Raw genomic sequence first — 16,145 nt, 5'->3', positions numbered from 1 at the left:
CCCATGTCTGGAATACACTGCCATCAGACACACATAACTGCACCACATATCACACTTTCACAAAATGCATGAAGACATGGCTAAAGGTCAATCAGATTTGTGAACATAATCCCTAGCTGTGTATTGCCACTTTCCATGTTGTCTGTTGTCTGTAGCTTGAGAGGTGTGAAAACACTTTGTTGTTTTTATGGATTTTGTCTTGTTGCTTTTTGTTCTATGTTGCTCTGTCTGTATGGTACATCTTGCTTGTCCTATGTTGCTCTGTCTGTATGCTACATCTTGCTTGTCCTATGTTGCTCTGTCTTTATGCTATGTCTTGCTTGTCCTATGTTGCTCTGTCTGTATGCTATGTCTTGCTTGTCCTATGTTACTCTGCGTGTGCTCACTGTTCAATGATTGTCTATATTGTAATTGATTTTAATAACCTGCCCAGGGACTGCGGTTGAAAATTAGCCGGCTGGCTAAAACCGGCACTTTTACTGAAACGTTGATTAATGTGCACTGTCTCTGTAAAAATAAAATAAACTCAAACTTTCACAACAAGGTCCCAACTTCCCAAGTTTGTCCTCTGTTAGACATGTTTAAGGAACTTGCAAAGCACATCCAAGATACTGTATCTTCTTTCAGCAGACTTTCTAGACCAGTGTTTCTCAATCCTGGTCCAGGGGAACCAAAAGGGGGGCACATTTTTATTGTTGTCATAGCAGCACACAGCATGATACAACATGATATAGAGTCATATCATGTATTATATACTGCTCAAAAAAATAAAGGGAACACTTAAACAACACAATGTAACTCCAAGTCAATCACACTTCTGTGAAATCAAACTGTCCACTTAGGAAGCAACACTGATTGACAATACATTTCACATGCTGTTGTGCAAATGGAATAGACAACACGTGGAAATTATAGGCAATTAGCAAGACACCCCCAATAAAGGAGTGGTTCTGCAGGTGGGGACCACAGACCACTTCTCAGTTCCTATGCTTCCTGGCTGATGTTTTGGGCACTTTTGAATGCTGGCGGTGCTTTCACTCTAGTGGTAGCATGAGACGGAGTCTACAACCCACACAAGTGGCTCAGGTAGTGCAGATCATCCAGAATGGCACATCAATGCGAGCTGTGGCAAGAAGGTTTGCTGTGTCTGTCAGCGTAGTGTCCAGAGCATGGAGGCGCTACCAGGAGACAGGCCAGTACACCAGGAGACGTAGAGGAGGCCGTAGGAGGGCAACAACCCAGCAGCAGGACAGCTACCTCTGCCTTTGTGCAAGGAGGAGCAGGAGGAGCACTGCCAGAGCCCTGCAAAATGACCTCCAGCAGGCCACAAATGTGCAATGTTTCGAGGCTATACATAGTTTGTTTACAATATTGTTAACATAACAATTACAAAGAAAATATTTTATTTTAGATTCTGATGGGGATCGACTGTTGAACTAAGTTAATGAGGAATTTATAAGGGATCATCTTTAAGAATGGATTGGTAGACTTTATATCATAAAACTGCTGTTTGAAACAGTCCTACTGTGGCTGATTATGTCACATCCCCCCCTCTTATACGCGCTCGTGTGTGTGTGTATACTTGTGTGTATGTATGCTTGTGTGTATGTATGCTTGTGCACGCGTGTGTTTGTGGGTATATGTGTGTGTGTTCTCACATCGGTGTGTATCTCCTCAGGACCTGAGGATTCAGGGAGAACACTCTATAGGATGGTTGCTGTGAGCTTTGGGATGCTGTGTGTTCTACAAGTCACTCTCAACATCTCCCTGAGACTGGCCTGTGAGTGTCTTGTTATCTAATCATCACACTATATCAGACTATATCAGACTGTGGTAATTACAATGGCAGACAAACATTATTTTAATTGAGGGTATCACCTTTTTTTTATCAGTCATCTTCAAATAATATTTTTGCAGGAATCTCTTGCGAATGATTTTGCCGAAGATTGTATCTCCGCCGGCCTGGGCAACCTGAGCTTTTGCTATCTCATCTCTTTTGCTATCGCATGTCTTGTATTCAAGATCCTAAATGACCTAGCTCCCCCTCTCCCCCTCCGCTCCCCCTCCACTCAGTATTTTTGTTAAACAGAAAACCCAAACATATGGCAGCAGATTCACAAGGTCTGCCATGAGAGGTGACTGTATAGTTCCCTTAACCTGTTGGGTCTAGGGGGCAGCATTTGCACGTCTGGATAAAAAAAATGTACCCGATTTAATCTGGTTACTAATCCTACCCAGTAACTAGAATATGCATATACTTATTATATATGGATAGAAAACACTCTAAAGTTTCTAAAACTGTTTGAATGGTGTCTGTGAGTATAACAGAACTCATTTGGCAGGCAAAACCCTGAGACATTTTCTGACAGGAAGTGGATACCTGATGTGTTGTATTGACTTTAAACCTATCCCATTGAAAAACACAGGGGCTGAGGAATATTTTGGCACTTCCTATTGCTTCCACTAGATGTCACCAGCCTTTACAAAGTGTTTTGAGTCTTCTGGAGGGAGATCTGACCGAACAAGAGCCATGGAACGATGATGTCCCATTAGACACCTGGCGCGCGAGTTCATGTTGGGTACCCTCGTTCCAATACGTTATAAAAGAGTATGCATTCGTCCACCTTGAATATTATTCATGTTCTGGTTAAAAAAGGCCCTAATGATTTATGCTATACAACGTTTGACATGTTTGAACGAACGGAAATATATTTTTTCCCCTCGTTCATGACGAGAAGTCCGGCTGGCTTACATCATGTGCTAACGAGACAGAGATTTTTGGACATAAATGATGAGCTTTTTTGAACAAAACTACATTCGTTATGGACCTGTGATACCTGGAAGTGACATCTGATGAAGAGAATCAAAGGTAATGGATTATTTACATAGTATTTTCGATTTTAGATCTCCCCAACATGACGTCTAGTCTGTATCGCAACGCGTATTTTTCTGGGCGCAGTGCTCAGATTATTGCAAAGTGTGATTTCCCAGTAAGGTTATTTTTAAATCTGGCAAGTTGATTGCGTTCAAGAGATGTAAATCTATAATTCTTTAAATGACAATATAATATTTTACCAATGTTTTCTAATTTTAATTATTTAATTTGTGACGCTGACTTGACTGCCGGTTATTGGAGGGAAACGATTTCCTCAACATCAATGCCATAGTAAAACGCTGTTTTTGGATATAAATATGAACTTGATAGAACTAAAAATGCATGCATTGTCTAACATAATGTCCTAGGAGTGTCATCTGATGGAGATTGTAAAAGGTTAGTGCATCATTTTAGCTGGTTTTATGGTTTTGGTGACCCTGTCTTTGACTTGACAAAACATTACACACAACTCTTGTAAATGTACTGTCCTAACATACTCTAAATTTATGCTTTCGCCGTAAAACCTTTTTGAAATCGTAAAACGTGGTTAGATTAAGGAGATGTTTATCTTTCAAATGGTGTAAAATAGTTGTATTTTTGAAAAATTTGAATTTTGACATTTATTTGGATTCAAATTTGCCGCTCTTGAAATGCACCTGCTGTTGATGGAGTGCACCACGGGTGGCACGCTAGCGTCCCACCTAGCCCCAAGAGGTTAATTAACCTGTTAGGGCTAGGGGGCAGCATTGACACGGCTGGATAAAAAACATACCCGATTTAATCTGGTTACCACTCCTACTCAGTAACTAGAATATGCATATACTTATTACATATGGATAGAAAACACCCTACATTTTCTAAAACTGTTTGAATGGTGTCTGTGAGTATAACAGAACTCAAATGGCAGGTCAAAACCTGAGAGATTCCTTTACAGGAAGTGGCCTGTCTGACCATTTCTGGAACTTCTTTGCCATCTCTATCATTTACTAAGGATCTCTGCTCTAACGTGACACTTCCCACGTCGTCCATAGGCTCTCAGAGCCCGGGAAAAAAGAGAATGTCGTCATTCCAGCCCCAGGCTGAAACACATTATCGCCTTTCTCAAGTGGCCCATCAAGAGACACTAGCTTATGCGCGTGACCCCGACCGCCCCCGCCTTTGGGATTTTTTCCTCTGTTTGCCGAAAAGGAGATTCCCTGTCGGAATTTTATCGCTTTTCTACGAGAAAAATGACGTAAAAATTGATTTTAAACAGCGGTTGACATGCTTCGACGTACGGCAATGGAATACTTTGAATTTTATTGTCAGGAATTGCGCCAAGCGCGCGACACTTCTTTACTATTTCGGATAGTGTCTGGAACGCACGAACAAAACGCCGCTATTCGGATATAACGATGGATTATTTTGGACCAAACCAACATTTGTTATTGAAGTAGACGTCCTGGGTGTGCATTCTGACGAAGACAACAAAAGGTAATGACATTTTTATAATAGTAAATATGATTATGGTGAGTGCTAAACTTGCCGGGTGTCTAAATAGCGAGCCCGTGATGCCTGGGCTATGTACTTAGAATATTGCAAAATGTGCTTTCACCAAAAAGCTATTTTAAAATCGGACATATCGAGTGCATAGAGGAGGTCTGTATCTATAATTCTTAAAATAATTGTTATGCTTTTTGTGAACGTTTATCGTGAGTAATTTAGTAAAATGTTAGCGAATTCCCCGTAAGTTTGCGGGGGGTAGGCTAGTTCTGAACGTCACATGCTAATGTAAAAAGCTGGTTTTTGATATAAATATGAACTTGATTGAACAAAACATGCATGTATTGTATAACATAATGTCCTAGGGTTGTCATCTGATGAAGATCATCAAAGGTGAGTGCTGCATTTAGCTGTCTTCTGGGTTTTGGTGACATTATATGCTGGCTTGAAAAATGGGTGTCTGATTATTTCTGGCTTGGTACTCTGCTGACATAATCTAATGTTTTGCTTTCGTTGTAAAGCCTTTTTGAAATCGGACAGTGTGGTTAGATTAACGAGAGTCTTATCTTTAAATGGCTGTAAAATAGTCATATGTTTGAGAAATTGAAGTAATAGGATTTTGAAGATTTTGAAAATCGCGCCACAGGCTGGCAGTGGCTGTTACGTAGGTGGGACGAATTCGTCCCGCCGGTCCCATAGAGGTTAAGGAAAAGCACCTTTAGTAAATCTGCTTTCTCTGTGAGAGCGTCCCATGTCTGGAATACACTGCCATCAGACACACATAACTGCACCACATATCACACTTTCACAAAATGCATGAAGACATGGCTAAAGGTCAATCAGATTTGTGAACATAATCCCTAGCTGTGTATTGCCACTTTCCATGTTGTCTGTTGTCTGTAGCTTGAGAGGTGTGAAAACACTTTGTTGTTTTTATGGATTTTGTCTTGTTGCTTTTTGTTCTATGTTGCTCTGTCTGTATGGTACATCTTGCTTGTCCTATGTTGCTCTGTCTGTATGCTACATCTTGCTTGTCCTATGTTGCTCTGTCTTTATGCTATGTCTTGCTTGTCCTATGTTGCTCTGTCTGTATGCTATGTCTTGCTTGTCCTATGTTACTCTGCGTGTGCTCACTGTTCAATGATTGTCTATATTGTAATTGATTTTAATAACCTGCCCAGGGACTGCGGTTGAAAATTAGCCGGCTGGCTAAAACCGGCACTTTTACTGAAACGTTGATTAATGTGCACTGTCTCTGTAAAAATAAAATAAACTCAAACTTTCACAACAAGGTCCCAACTTCCCAAGTTTGTCCTCTGTTAGACATGTTTAAGGAACTTGCAAAGCACATCCAAGATACTGTATCTTCTTTCAGCAGACTTTCTAGACCAGTGTTTCTCAATCCTGGTCCAGGGGAACCAAAAGGGGGGCACATTTTTATTGTTGTCATAGCAGCACACAGCATGATACAACATGATATAGAGTCATATCATGTATTATATACTGCTCAAAAAAATAAAGGGAACACTTAAACAACACAATGTAACTCCAAGTCAATCACACTTCTGTGAAATCAAACTGTCCACTTAGGAAGCAACACTGATTGACAATACATTTCACATGCTGTTGTGCAAATGGAATAGACAACACGTGGAAATTATAGGCAATTAGCAAGACACCCCCAATAAAGGAGTGGTTCTGCAGGTGGGGACCACAGACCACTTCTCAGTTCCTATGCTTCCTGGCTGATGTTTTGGGCACTTTTGAATGCTGGCGGTGCTTTCACTCTAGTGGTAGCATGAGACGGAGTCTACAACCCACACAAGTGGCTCAGGTAGTGCAGATCATCCAGAATGGCACATCAATGCGAGCTGTGGCAAGAAGGTTTGCTGTGTCTGTCAGCGTAGTGTCCAGAGCATGGAGGCGCTACCAGGAGACAGGCCAGTACACCAGGAGACGTAGAGGAGGCCGTAGGAGGGCAACAACCCAGCAGCAGGACAGCTACCTCTGCCTTTGTGCAAGGAGGAGCAGGAGGAGCACTGCCAGAGCCCTGCAAAATGACCTCCAGCAGGCCACAAATGTGCATGTGTCTGCTCAAACGGTCAGAAACAGACTCCATGAGGGTGGTATGAGGGCCCGACGTCCACAGGTGGGGGTTGTGCTTACAGCCCAACACCGTGCAGGACGTTTGGCATTTGCCAGAGAACACCAAGATTGGCAAATTCGCCACTGGCGCCCTGTGCTCTTCACAGATGAAAGCAGGTTCACACTGAGCACATGACAGACGTGACAGAGTCTGGAGACGCCGTGGAGAATGTTCTGCTGCCTGCAACATCCTCCAGCATGACCGGTTTGGCGGTGGGTCAGTCATGGTGTGGGGTGGCATTTCTTTGGGGGGCCGCACAGCCCTCCATGTGCTCGCCAGAGGTAGCCTGACTGCCATTAGGTACCGAAATGAGATCCTCAGACCCCTTGTGAGACCATATGCTGGTGCGGTTGGCCCTGGGTTCCTCCTAATGCAAGACAATGCTAGACCTCATGTGGCTGGAGTGTGTCAGCAGTTCCTGCAAGAAGAAGGCATTGATGCTATGGACTGGCCCGCCCGTTCCCCAGACCTGAATCCAATTGAGCACCTCTGGGACATCATGTCTCGCTCCATCCACCAACGCCACGTTGCACCACAGACTGTCCAGGAGTTGGCGGATGCTTTAGTCCAGGTCTGGGAGGAGATCCCGCAGGAGACCATCCGCCACCTCATCAGGAGCATGCCCAGGCGTTGTAGGGAGGTCATACATGCACGTGGAGGCCACACACACTACTGAGCCTCATTTTAACTTGTTTTAAGGACATTACATCAAAGTTGGATCAGCCTGTAGTGTGTTTTTCCACTTTAATTTTGAGTGTGACTCCAAATCCAGACCTCCATGGGTTGATAAATTGGATTTCCATTGATTATTTTTGTGTGATTTTGTTGTCAGCACATTCAACTATGTAAAGAAAAAAGTATTTAATAAGATTATTTCATTCATTAAGATCTAGGATGTGTTATTTTAGTGTTCCCTTTATTTTTTTGAGCAGTGTATAATCAATCTAAGGATGGTGGGAGTCATATCATGTATTATATTATCACACTAAGGCTGGTGGGAGTCATATCATGTATTATATTATCACACTAAGGCTGGTGGAGTCATATCATGTATTATATTATAAACTAAGACTGGTGGGAGTCATATCATGTATTATATTATCACACTAAGGCTGGTGGGAGTCATATCATGTATTATATTATCACACTAAGGCTGGTGGGAGTCATCATGTATTATATTATAAACTAAGACTGGTGGGAGTCATATCATGTATTATATTATCACACTAAGGCTGGTGGGAGTCATATCATGTATTATATTATCACACTAAGGCTGGTGGGAGTCATATCATGTATTATATTATCACACTAAGACTGGTGGGAGTCATATCATGTATTATATTATAAACTAAGACTGGTGGGAGTCATATCATGTATTATATTATCACACTAAGGCTGGTGGGAGTCATCATGTATTATATTATAAACTAAGACTGGTGGGAGTCATATCATGTATTACATTATCACACTAAGACTGGTGGGAGTCATATCATGTATTATATTATCACACTAAGGCTGGTGGGAGTCATATCATGTATTATATTATCACACTAAGGCTGGTGGGAGTCATATCATGTATTATATTATCACACTAAGGCTGGTGGGAGTCATATCATGTATTATATTATCACACTAAGACTGGTGGGAGTCATATCATGTATTATATTATCACACTAAGGCTGGTGGGAGTCATATCATGTATTATATTATCACACTAAGGCTGGTGGGAGTCATATCATGTATTATATTATCACACAGATGCAGGACTTTGCGGGGAGAAGACACAGCTATAGACGTATATTAGAGTTGAGGTTAGAAGTAGAAGTTACTGTATTTCACCACAAGTGTGTTAAGATGTCAGAGGGAGTCTATGAAAACTCAGATGGATTTGAAGACGATGAGCTTGATGCAATGAAGAACACAGAGATTGATGACCAATTATATTCCAATGTAAGAGCCTTCAAGCCCAGTTCAAGAGATGGAGTTGTTGCTTCAGGTAAGATTACACACACACACACACACACACACACACACACACACACACACACACACACACACACACACTAAACAGGTGAGATTGCCATGTAGTAATATGGCTTTGTTCTGGACGACTGTGTGATCACGCTCTCCGTAGCCGATGTGAGTAAGACCTTTAGACAGGTCAACATTCACAAGGCCGCAGGGCCAGACGGATTACCAGGACGTGTACTCTGAGCATGTGCTGACCAACTTGCAAGTGTCTTCACTTACATTTTCAACCTCTCCCTGTCTGTCTGTAATCCCAACATGTTTTAACCTGTTAGGGCTAGGGGGCAGTATTGACACGGCTGGATAAAAAACGTACCCGATTTAATCTGGTTACTACTCCTGCCCAGTAACTAGAATATGCATATAATTATTGGCTTTGGATAGAAAACACCCTAAAGTTTCTAAAACTGTTTGAATGGTGTCTGTGAGTATAACAGAACTCATATGGCAGGCCAAAACCTGAGAAGATTTCAAGCAGGAAGTGGCCTGTCTGAGAAGTAGTGTTTCATCTTGGCTCTTTTTATTGAAGACTCAGGATCTGTGCAATAACGTGACACTTCCTACGGCTTCCATAGGGTCTCAGAGCCCAAGAAAAAGCTGAACGATATCGATGCAGGCTCTGGCTGAAACACTTTATCGCTTTTGGCAAGTGGCCACACAGAGTACTATGGGCTTAGGCGCGTGCCTTCTTCGACCGAATGCTTTCTTTTCCTTTGTCTGTTTACCTAAAAGCAGATTCCCGGTCTGAATATTATCGCTTTTTTATGAGAAAAATGGCATAAAAATTGATTTTAAACAGCGGTTGACATGCTTCGAAGTACGGTAATGGAATATTTAGAATTTTTTTGTCACGAATTGCGCCATGCTCGCCACCCTTATTTACCCTTTAGGATAGTGTCTAGAACGCACAAACAAAACACCGCTGTTTGGATATAACGATGGATTATTTTGGACCAAACCAACATTTGTTATTGAAGTAGAAGTCCTGGGAGTGCATTCTGACAAAGACAACAAAGGTAATAACATTTTTCTTATAGTAAATCTGACTTTGATGAGTGCTAAACTTGCTGGGTGTCTAAATAGCCCGGCATCACAGGGCTAGCTATCTACTGAGAATTTTGCAAAATGTGCTTTCACCGAAAAGCTATTTTAAAATCGGACATATTGAGTGCATAGAGGAGTTCTGTATCTATAATTCTTAAAATAATTGTTATGCTTTTTGTGAACGTTTATCGTGAGTAATTTAGTAAATTCACCGGCAGTGTTCGGTGGGAATGCTAGTCACATGCTAGTCACATGCTAATGTAAAAAGCTGGTTTTTGATATAAATATGAACATGATTGAACAAAACATGCATGTATTGTATAACATAATGTCCTAGGGTTGTCATCTGATGAAGATCATCAAAGGTTAGTGCTACATTTAGCTGTGGTTTGGGTTTATGTGACATTATATGCTAGCTTGAAAAATGGGTGTATGATTATTTCTGGCTGGGTACTCTGCTGACATAATCTAATGTTTTGCTTTCGTTGTAAAGCCTTTTTGAAATCGGACAGTGTGGTTAGATTAACAAGAGTCTTATCTTTAAAATGGTGTAAAATAGTCATATTTTTGAAAAATTGAAGTAATAGCATATCTAAGGTATTTGAAAATTGCGCCACAGGATTCAACTGGCTGTTGAGTAGGTTAGCCCATAGAGGTTAAGCAGACCACCCTGTGCCCAAGAACACTAAGGTAACCTGCCTAAATGACTACCGACCCGTAGCAACAGTTAGTGGAAGGCTGGTAATGGCTCACATCAACACCATTATCCCAGAAACCCAAGACCCACTCCAATTTGCATATCGCCCAAACAAATCCACAGATGATGCAATCTCTATTGCACTCCACACTGCCCTTTCCCACCTGGACAAAAGGAACACCTATGTGAGAATGCTATTCCTTGACTACAGATCAGTGTTCAACACCATAGTACCCTCAACGCTCATCAATAAGCTAAGGACCCTGGGACTAAACACCTCCCTCTGTAACTGGATTCTTGACTTCCAGACGGGCCGCCCCCCAGGTGGTAAGGGTAGGTAACAACACATCCGCCACGCTGATCCTCAACACGGGGGCCCCTCAGGGGTGCGTGCTCAGTACCCTCCTGTACTCCCTGTTCACTCATGACTGCATGGCCAGGCATGACTCCAACACCATCATTAAGTTTGCCGATGACACAACAGGGGTAGGCCTGATCACCGACAATGACGAGACAGCCTATAGGGAGGAGGTCAGAGACCTGGCCATGTGGTGCAAGGACAACAACCTCTCCCTCAACGTGATCAAGACAAAGGAGATGATCGCGGACTACAGGAAAAGGAGGACCGAGCATGCCCCTGTTCTCATCGATGGGGCTGTAGTGGAGCAGGTTGAGAGTTTCAAGTTCTTTGGTGTCCACATCACCAACAAACTAACATGGTCCAAACACACCAAGACGGTTGTGAAGAGGGCACAACAAAATCTGAAAAGAGGGCACAACAGACTGAAAACATTTGGCATGGGTCCTCAGATCCTCAAAAGGTTCTAACGCTGCACCACCGAGAGCATCCTAACTGGTTGCACCACTGCCTGGTATGGCAACTGCTCGGCCTCCGACAGCAAGGCACTACAAAGGGTAGTGCATACAGCCCAGTACATCACTGGGCCAAACTTCCTGCCATCCAGGACCTCTATACCAGGCGGTGTCAGAGGAAGGCCCTAAACATTGTCAAAGACTCCAGCCACCCTAGTCATAGACTGTTCTCTCTGTTATCGCATGGCAAGCAGTAACAGAGTGCCTAAGTCTAGGTCCAAGAGGCTTATAAACAGTTTCTACCCCCAAGCCATAAGACTCCTGAACATCTAATCAAATGGCTACCCAGACTATTTGCATTGTCCCCCCCCTCTTTTACCCTGCTGCTACTCTGTTTATTATCTATGCATAGTAACTTTAATAACTCTACCTACATGTACATATTACCTCAATTACCTCGACACCAGTGCTCCCGCACACTGACTCTGTACCGGTACTCCCTGTATAAAGCCCTGCTATTGGTATTTTACTGCTGCTCTTTAATTATTTGTTACTTTTATTTATTTTCATTTTTTTGTATTTTTCTTAATGGGCTACGGGGGCAGTATTGAGAATTTTGAAAAAAATAGGTGCCCATTTTTAACTGCCACCTACACCAACTCAGAAGCTAGGATATGCATATTATTACCAGATTTGGATAGAAAACACTCTGAATTTTCTAAAACTGTTTGAATGGTGTCTGTAAGTATAACAAAACTCATATGGCAGGCAAAAACCTGAGAAAACCTGAGAGAAAAAAAGAATTTTGTGGCTGTACTATTTTTTTTAATCATTGTTTAATAGATACCACAGTGAGAAAGGATTCATTTCGCAACTCCTACGGCTTCCACTAGATGTCAGCGATCTTTATAAAGTTGTTTGAAGCGTCGATGATCAACAGAGACCGGATGACAAGGAAGGGAAGTTGACCTCCCTGGGATGTCGTCACTTCCATTATTGCCTGCACCTGCTCAATCATGTGACTCGAGACAATTTTCAAAGATGTTTTTCTAGACACAGGAGCGGTCGTGTTGAAACATTACTGATGTTTCACGTTAAAAATGGCTCTAAAGATTGATGCTAAACAACGTTTGACATGTTTGAACGAACGTAAATAGATTATTTTTTTAACTTTTTTAACTTTTCGCCGTGACTTCCCACCCCCCGCCCGCGCTACTTTTGAGTAGCCACCGAAGCGCTAACAACATGGAACAACTTGGAGTTATTTGGACATCAATTATGAACTTTGTCAAAAGAAACCACATTTGTAGTGGACCTGGGATTCCTGGAAGTGCCAATGGATGAAGATAATCAAAGGTAAGGGATTATTGACGATAGTATTATTGATATTAGCTGGTTACAAGATGCTAACCTATATAGCCTAGCCTATTGTTCTTAGCACAGCACCCGGTTTATTGCAACTTGTGATTTCCCAGTAAAGTTATTTTGAAATCTGGCAATACAGTAGCATTTACGAAATGATAAACTATTATTATTTGAATCACAATATTATAATTTACCAATGTTTTCGAATAGTAATTTTGTAAATTGTAACGTTGTTCACCGGAAGCACTTCAGAGAAGAAAAAAATCTGAATTTCACGCTACTGTAAAATGCTGTTTTTGGATATAAATATGAACTTGATGGAACAAAAAATGCATGTATTGTATAACATAATGTCCTAGGAGTGTCATCTGATGGAGATTGCCAAAGGTTAGTGCATAATTTTAGCTGGTTTCTGCTTTTGGTGACCTTGAATTGAAAATGGATGTTTGTACTTTTGTGGCTATGTACTGTCCTAACATAATCTAACTTTATGCTTTTGCCGTAAAGCCTCTTTGAAAATCGAACAATGTGGTTGGAATAAGGAGATGTTTATCTTTTAAATGGTGTAAAATAGTTGCTTGTTTGAGAAATTGAAATTATTAGATTTTTGATGTTTTGAATTTCCAGCCTTGTTAGCAATCCCGTCTCGGGGGTTCATTGCTAACCTGTAGCCCCAACAGGTTAAAACACCTGTTGGATACGGCGCATGTGACAAATACAATTTTATTTTATTTATTTGTCCCAATCGTGGATGATACAGTAAAACACATTACCAAATACCATACTTTAATAATTTGTGATTCAGTACATTTCCAGTGGTGGAAGAGACCCTCTGGAGTAGCTGCAGTGTGTCTGGGGCTGCTGTGTGTTCTCCTACTGACTGGGATCATAGGCCTGTCTGTCTACTGTAAGTTTAGTATTTTGTCACTGAGACTTAAGTAGAATACTTAATCATCCTTAATCATCCTTAATCATCCTTAATCAACCTTAATCATACTTAATCATCCTTAATCATCCTTAATCATCAATGGTGTGGTAGTTACATGTTTGATTAACTTTTCCCTTTTACAGATGGAGTAATTGGTCATCACGACTCAACAGAGAGAGACCAGCTACAGGCCAGTTACAGCCTTCTGACTAAAGAGAGAGACCAGCTACAGACCAGTTACAGCCTTCTGACTAAAGAGAGAGACCAGCTACAGATCAGTTACAGCCTTCTGTCTAAAGAGAGAGACCAGCTACAGACCAGTTACAGCCTTCTGACTAAAGAGAGAGACCAGCTACAGACCAGCAGTAACACCCTGACTAAAGAGAGAGACCAGCAACAAAAAGAGAAAAATGATCTCATGAGAAAGTTCTCTAATCTGAGTGAGTTTACCAAATAAATGATCATAACATCATATATCTAATATGCAGTCAACTTGTGTTTGTATTCTAAAATAATAGGTGCAGAATAATAAGATGGAAATTCATGTTTTTGTCTTGTAGAACAAACCTGCCCTAAAGACTGGAAGAAGTTTGAATCCAGTTGGTACTTCCTGTCTACTGAGACTAAAACCTGGGGGGAGAGCAAAGATGACTGTCTGGAGAGAGGAGCAGACCTGGTGATCATCAACAGTGATAAGGAACAGGTGAGAGAGAAAGAGAGAGAGATATGGCGGGGGGGTTATGATCAAACATCCCTTGGTCAGTAATGTATCTTCCAGTATTTAACACATGTAGTCTATAGTAGTTGACAATATCAGCTCTTTCTCACCAACAGGAGTTTCTCTTCCACCTCAACAAGGGTTTCTGGATTGGTCTGACTGACACTGTTACTGAGGGGACCTGGAAATGGGTGGACGGCAACCCACTGACCACCCCAAAGTAAGAGACTACTGCTCTAACAACTCTGACCACCGTGTAAGGGGTAGGACTGATTCTGTGTGTTTTTCATACTCTAGATTCTTAGAGAGTATCCAGTCTAACTGTATTGTTCGTAGTCTAGGTTCTTAGAGAGTATCCAGTCTAACTGTATTGTTCATACTCTAGGTTCTTAGAGAGTATCCAGTCTAACTGTATTGTTCGTAGTCTAGATTCTTAGAGAGTATCCAGTCTAACTGTATTGTTCGTAGTCTAGGTTCTTAGAGAGTATCCAGTCTAACTGTATTGTTCATACTCTAGATTCTTAGAGAGTGGTCAGTCTAACTGTATTGTTCATACTCTAGGTTCTGAGAGAGTATCCAGTCTAACTGTATTGTTCATACTCTAGGTTCTGAGAGAGTGGTCAGTCTAGCTCTGTATTGTTCATACTCTAGGTTCTTAGAGAGTGGTCAGTCTAGCTCTGTATTGTTCATACTCTAGGTCCTGAGAGAGTGGTCAGTCTAGCTCTGTATTGTTCATACTCTAGGTTCTGAGAGAGTGGTCAGTCTAACTGTATTGTTCATACTCTAGGTCCTGAGAGAGTATCCAGTCTAGCTCTGTATTGTTCATACTCTAGGTTCTGAGAGAGTATCCAGTCTAACTGTATTGTTCATACTCTAGGTTCTGAGAGAGTGGTCAGTCTAACTGTGTTGTTCATACTCTAGGTTCTGAGAGAGTATCCAGTCTAACTGTATTGTTCATACTCTAGGTTCTGAGAGAGTGGTCAGTCTAGCTCTGTATTGTTCATACTCTAGGTTCTGAGAGAGTATCCAGTCTAACTGTATTGTTCATACTCTAGGTTCTGAGAGAGTGGTCAGTCTAACTCTGTGTTGTTCATACTCTAGGTTCTGAGAGAGTGGTCAGTCTAGCTCTGTGTTGTTCATACTCTAGGTTCTGAGAGAGTGGTCAGTCTAACTGTATTGTTCATACTCTAGGTCCTGAGAGAGTATCCAGTCTAGCTCTGTATTGTTCATACTCTAGGTTCTGAGAGAGTATCCAGTCTAACTGTATTGTTCATACTCTAGGTTCTGAGAGAGTATCCAGTCTAACTGTATTGTTCATACTCTAGGTTCTGAGAGAGTGGTCAGTCTAGCTCTGTATTGTTCATACTCTAGGTTCTGAGAGAGTGGTCAGTCTAACTGTGTTATTTCTACTGCAGGTACTGGGGGAGTGGACAGCCTAATGGTGGTGGAGTGGAGAACTGTGTGTTGTTAACTCACAGTTCATCAGACCAAGGACCATGGCATGACTATCCGTGTTCATTTAACCATTCCTGGATCTGTGAGATATAGTTCTTTCTCACTTTTAGTTATGATGTTGATTGTCATGCTGAAAGTCATGATACCAGCTACAGGGCCTTCAGAAAGTATTCACTGCCTAGACCTTTTCCACATTTTGAATTTTTAAATCGATTAAATTGAGATTTTACTGTCACTGTCCTACACACAATAACTCATAATGTCAAAGTGGAAATATGTTTTTCTTTTCTTTTTTACAAATGAATAAAAGATTTAAATCTGAAATGTCTTGAGTCAGAAAGTATTCAACCCCTTTGTTATGGCAAGCCTAAACACGTTCAGGAGTAAAATGTGCTTCCGTTGACACATAATAGGTTGCATAGACTCACTGTGTGAAATACAGAGTACAGTATAAAATAGAAAGGAGGACCAAGGCACTCTTCATATAATTGATTAAAATGCCTTTATTTGTATGGCATGTTCAATAGAAACAAGGTTTTAAAAATCTGACGCGTTTCGGCTGCATGGCCTTCGTCAGGGAGTACAAAGAAATAA

At 41.4% G+C, this 16,145-nt stretch overlaps 1 protein-coding gene across 1 annotated transcript; it reads left to right on the top strand.

Annotated features, from left to right (window-relative positions):
* The first annotated feature begins 12,515 nt into the window (after positions 1-12,515).
* Positions 12,516-14,360, top strand: LOC145876098 (C-type lectin domain family 4 member E-like). The gene is made up of 4 exons (XM_082971888.1): positions 12,516-13,357; positions 13,522-13,818; positions 13,939-14,081; positions 14,213-14,360. Exons 2-4 carry the CDS (start codon positions 13,797-13,799, stop codon positions 14,318-14,320), a joined length of 273 nt encoding a protein of 90 aa, XP_082828014.1. The 5' UTR covers positions 12,516-13,357; positions 13,522-13,796; the 3' UTR covers positions 14,321-14,360.
* Positions 14,361-16,145: the final 1,785 nt, after the last annotated feature.

This window comes from Salmo salar, unplaced genomic scaffold, assembly GCF_965601325.2.
Source record: "Salmo salar unplaced genomic scaffold, fSalSal1 ptg000432l, whole genome shotgun sequence".
NCBI lineage: Eukaryota > Metazoa > Chordata > Actinopteri > Salmoniformes > Salmonidae > Salmo > Salmo salar.
This window is presented reverse-complemented; position numbering and strand designations above follow the sequence as displayed.